The sequence below is a fragment of the Akebia trifoliata genome, chromosome 16 (assembly GCF_017979445.1).
Source record: "Akebia trifoliata isolate Shusen 1 chromosome 16, ASM1797944v1, whole genome shotgun sequence".
Taxonomy (NCBI): Eukaryota; Viridiplantae; Streptophyta; class Magnoliopsida; order Ranunculales; family Lardizabalaceae; genus Akebia; species Akebia trifoliata.
In genome coordinates, this window is record NC_141390.1 from 20,693,892 (window position 1) to 20,698,434 (window position 4,543).

At 34.3% G+C, this 4,543-nt stretch overlaps 1 protein-coding gene across 1 annotated transcript; it reads left to right on the forward strand.

Moving 5' to 3' along the window:
• Positions 1–499: 499 nt before the first annotated feature.
• LOC147382794 (inosine triphosphate pyrophosphatase-like) lies at positions 500–4,543 on the forward strand. The gene is made up of 8 exons (XM_086427979.1): positions 500–587; positions 745–809; positions 945–1,008; positions 1,114–1,123; positions 2,788–2,819; positions 2,939–3,051; positions 3,973–4,049; positions 4,149–4,543. Exons 1-8 carry the CDS (start codon positions 533–535, stop codon positions 4,267–4,269), a joined length of 537 nt encoding a protein of 178 aa, XP_086284105.1. The 5' UTR covers positions 500–532; the 3' UTR covers positions 4,270–4,543.

The following is a 4,543-nucleotide window of genomic DNA, read 5'->3' on the forward strand; positions in this document are numbered from 1 at the left end:
CACTCCAATTATTACTAAGGGCACCTCACACCATAGCCAAATTGTCTTGTCTTTAAGAGTTAATAGTGTCTGAATGAGCTGATTTTTCATGTTGAGTTGATCATCCTCACTAAAAATCAGTCCATTGCAAAACTTCTAACCCCATCAAAATAAGTTGAAGAACCGTAAATTATCCAATTCTTTTGTAAATCATTTTAATGGGATAAAAAGTTTCGGAATAGGTTGACTTTTGGTGAGCATGATTTACTCACAAAAAAATTGCTCATTCAGAATGTTTTAACCCATATAAGAAAACAAAAATTGGCCATGGTGTGGGGGGCGCCCTTGATAATAATTGGGGTGTCTTTTAACCCTACCCCATGGGAAATTTGAGTTAACTCGGATGAGTAAACTCAAAACCATGCCAAAGTACAAACCCTATAAGGTTTATTCTGTTTTTAAGATTATCATGTGTGACGTTGGGTTTCATTTTACAAATCGAACAAGTGTTCTTAGTGATTCTGATTTTGTATTTTCTTTTTTAGAGTCGATAATGGCTGCAACGAGGGGATTGGTGGCGTTGGCGCGTCCAGTGACCTTCGTTACTGGTAACCCTAAAAAGCTGGAGGAAGTTCGCTCCATTTTAGGCCAATCCATACCCTTCCACTCTCTTAAACTCGACCGTAATCTCTCTCTCTCTCTCTCTCTCTCTCTCTCTCTGTGTTTGTGTGTAACAAATTTTCTTATTATATTTTTCTCTTACAGTTCCAGAATTACAAGGAGAGCCTGAAGAAATCAGCAAAGAAAAAGCTCGATTAGCTGCAATTCAGGTACCTTTTTTAAATATAAAAAAACTTTTTAATTAAGATTTAAGACTTGTTTTTGTTTAAATTTTGAATTTTTTGAATTTTTTTTTCCATAATTTTTTAAAAGAATGTTTTTTTTTCCCCCCCATTTTCTGGAAGGTAAATGGGCCTGTACTGGTTGAAGATACTTGCCTCTGTTTTAATGCCCTTAAAGGTCTCCCAGGTATCTTTCAAATCATTAATCCACAATTTATATGCTAATATTAGTTTTTTTATTTTGATTTTGTATAATAATCTTTGGGTTCTGTTTTAAATGATTGCAATGCAGGACCTTACATGTAAGTTCTCTTTCCGTCTTGTTCTTCAGTATGAGGTGAAATTATCTTTTTGTTTGTTTGTTTGCAATTTATTTATTTTTGGTTCAAGAAGGAAATAAGCAAGAAATAATAGATTGTTGGTCCATAACTTACTATTTTGTGGCCTAGAATTTTTTTTTTTTTTTTTTTTTAGCATGTGATACCCAACCCATATGAAACTTGCAGATTATGGTTCCATTTCTTTGTTTCTTACTCACAATTAATCTCCATGTAGACTGTTCTTGAACCCTTTGACCCATAAGTGATTTTTTCATTTAGAATTTTTTTCTCTAATTTATAGATGTAAGAAGATTTCATTAAAGAATCAAATAATGTACATAGGCCTTAGATGTCGAGAAGAGCTACTAAAGCAATAGAAAAAAGAGAAAAGCAAGCATAACTATTGCTCAAATGTGAAAAGCATGCTTAGCAATTAGGCTAATACCCATTTTGAGGCACACCTCATCTTTTAGCAAGTTGGAGTTGTTTTGTGGTTCACGTGTCTTAATGATGTGGAATAGTACCCGTAAATGTGGTCGGTGCTTCAAATGTAACACCAATCATGTTTTATTGGTTCCGTTCTAAAACATTCCATTTTGCTACCATATTCATTATTACCTTTGTTGCTGTTTTTAAAGTTAAACTTTTGCTTAGAAGAGACGGCAACATAACTTAGTCTCACTTTGGAGAATATACCTATTGGGGATACACATGTGATCCAGCTCAAATGAAGTTGTGATCCTGCAAAACATGGTGCTAGGGTATTCATCTGAGATGCTTCTATAGGATGCCAATAATTACTATCATTAGATTGAAGGATGAATTTTAGGAGATCTCATGTTCTATTTTCTCGAAATGCCCCCTAATTTTAGCGAAACAATGTATTAGGCTAATAATTCCCAATTACATGATTCAACAAAATCTTTCATGATCTTCAATATTCTAGTCCCAGATCGGTTGATCATCAAATGAACTGAACTTGAGTCTACTATTCATATCACCCAAGTTCCTTTTCTTCTACTTTGCTTCTCATACTACTAAGCTTATCATTCATGTTTTTTTTTTTTTCTTCCAAAGAATCAAAGTAAGAGGTCTGTTCCCAAGTTACAAATAGAGGATTGGAAGACTACAATTTTTGAGTATATAGGTTAATTTTTACTGTAATTGTGGTTAGTGAAGTTTTTAGCACTCTTTTTTCCTGGAAGAAATTGTAGAGTTCTTTAGGAGATAGCATCCTAGTCTAAATTTCTCCTCTCCATCACTTTTCCTAAATTAATTGTGCATGTTTTATATCATTATCTAGTTCTAGTTGGTTTTCACCATATGACCAGTCAGATGCCCAATTAGTTGTTTTCTTGTCGATGAATTAATTCTATAATAATCATGCCTGAAGTATCCAATGGAACTGAATAAATGGATTCAGTCCTGGTTCTCCTGTAGAATCACAAACATTGAAAAGTTGCACATTAGCCATACCAATATGATCAGTATATATATATATATATATATATATATATATATATATATATATATATGTATTTTCATATCTTCACCACTTTTCAGATACTTGTTAACATGTACTAATGTTTTCATTAATTTGCTGTCTCCAATGGCCACTATTCAACTGGAAATATGAAATAGACCAGCAAGTGGTTTTTGCAGAAGATTGGCCATGAAGGTTGTACTTTACAATCTCTCTCTATTTTCTTTTTTAATCTTTTTTTTTTTTTCCGATTCTTTATCATCTGAAAATCTCCAAACTGCTACTTACTCTGATGCTTCCATGTCCCTTTTCAGGTCTGAATAATTTACTGATGGCTTATGAGGACAAATCAGCTTATGCTTTGTGTGTATTTTCCCTAGCTCTTGGGCCAAACGAGGAGCCAGTAACATTTCTTGGAAAAACTCTGGTATGTTGTTCTAATATGCTTTCTACCCTGTACGAAATATCCGATTTTATCATTTTAATATTCTGATAAGGAATGCTATTATTCTGTTTGAGCTGTGTGCAATTGACAAACAGCTTAGGTTCAAATTCATTGGCTGGTACTATATTGTTTAAACATAGTAAAACTCATGAAATAAAAAATGACTAATGATAATCTGACGCTCTTTTTTCAGACTCCCCCTGAGCTGGTAGTTACAGAACCATAAATCTTTTTATTGTGTATCCTGAAGCAAAGGATCTACGGTTCTGAGATGGGGGTGTCTGAAAAAAGAGCGTCAGATTAGCATCTCATAAAAAATACCAAGTTTGGATGAGCTGCAACTTACTTGCGGCGTGAAAACCAATCACTTTGTTGGGCTCATGGTTCTTTCCCTGTATGTATATGGGTAACACACTTATCTTTGTACCTCTGAAAATGGACCCGTACAAATATGTTGATGACACTAAATATACCTAAATTGATATTAATTCCCTCCTAATTTTGCTTCAAACTGAAGTGGATGCTGACACTTGAAATGCTTTTCTGATGATTTTTGATGGTAGTCTTTGCCCTAGATTCTTAAATAAGCTGTGGCATAGTGACATAGTACTTAACAAATATGACCTTATAATTGTGATCCTCTAGGCCTCTCGACATCCTTGATGTACTCAATTGGTTTGTTTGCACCTTATCTATACATTAAACATTAATGGAAAATCTGTGTGTAATCTTTCCTACTGTCTTCTACTTATCATGAATTGGAACTTCTATCAACCATTTATTCTCTACAATGCTACAATATCAATGGATAAAAGAAGAAATGAAAAGCACGTACCACACAACTTTATAAATTCATTAGTGTTCAAGCTAGTTGTTCTAACATGTTTGTGGCTGTTGTTTTAGGGGAAGATAGTTCCTTCAAGGGGGCCCACTGATTTTGGATGGGATTCTATCTTTCAACCCGATGGCTATGAGCAGACGTAAATCATTCTTTCTAATAACATTGGCTACGTCCATTTCTCCCTTCTATGCTTGGTGTCATAAAATCTCAGTTACATTGGGTTTAATGTGTCTTGCAGTTATGCAGAAATGCCCAAGGAAGAAAAGAACAAGATTTCCCACCGTTCTAAGGCTCTTGCCATGGTGAAGTCCCACTTTGCTGAGGTGGTGTATGCGTTGGAGACACATCCATCTATCTGACGAGAGAGAATTATATACAGAATATACGCAATGACATGGTGGAACAAAGAGAAACTCGAATTCCTAACCAACATTCAAGCAAGAGATTAAGAAACTGGTGCAATTTTATGTTCAATGGAATTTTGTACTTCCTAAGTTCTATTTTTCCTCTTAATTATTTGAGTACATTGGCAAGTTGGTTGGAATCATTATCAGAAGGAAGTAAATGTAGAAGTAAAGTTGTCAACATCTATTCCTAATATTGGAGAGTATGATTGTGTATTTTTCTTGATAA

Coding starts and splice junctions, on each gene's coding strand:
- LOC147382794 (XM_086427979.1), top strand. CDS start 533: ATGGCTGCAACGAGGGGATTGGTGGCGTTGGCGCGTCCAGTGACCTTC. Junction 588..744: donor TCCAGTGACCTTCGTTACTG/GTAACCCTAAAA, acceptor TTTCTCTTACAG/TTCCAGAATTACAAGGAGAG. Junction 4,050..4,148: donor CCCGATGGCTATGAGCAGAC/GTAAATCATTCT, acceptor TGTGTCTTGCAG/TTATGCAGAAATGCCCAAGG.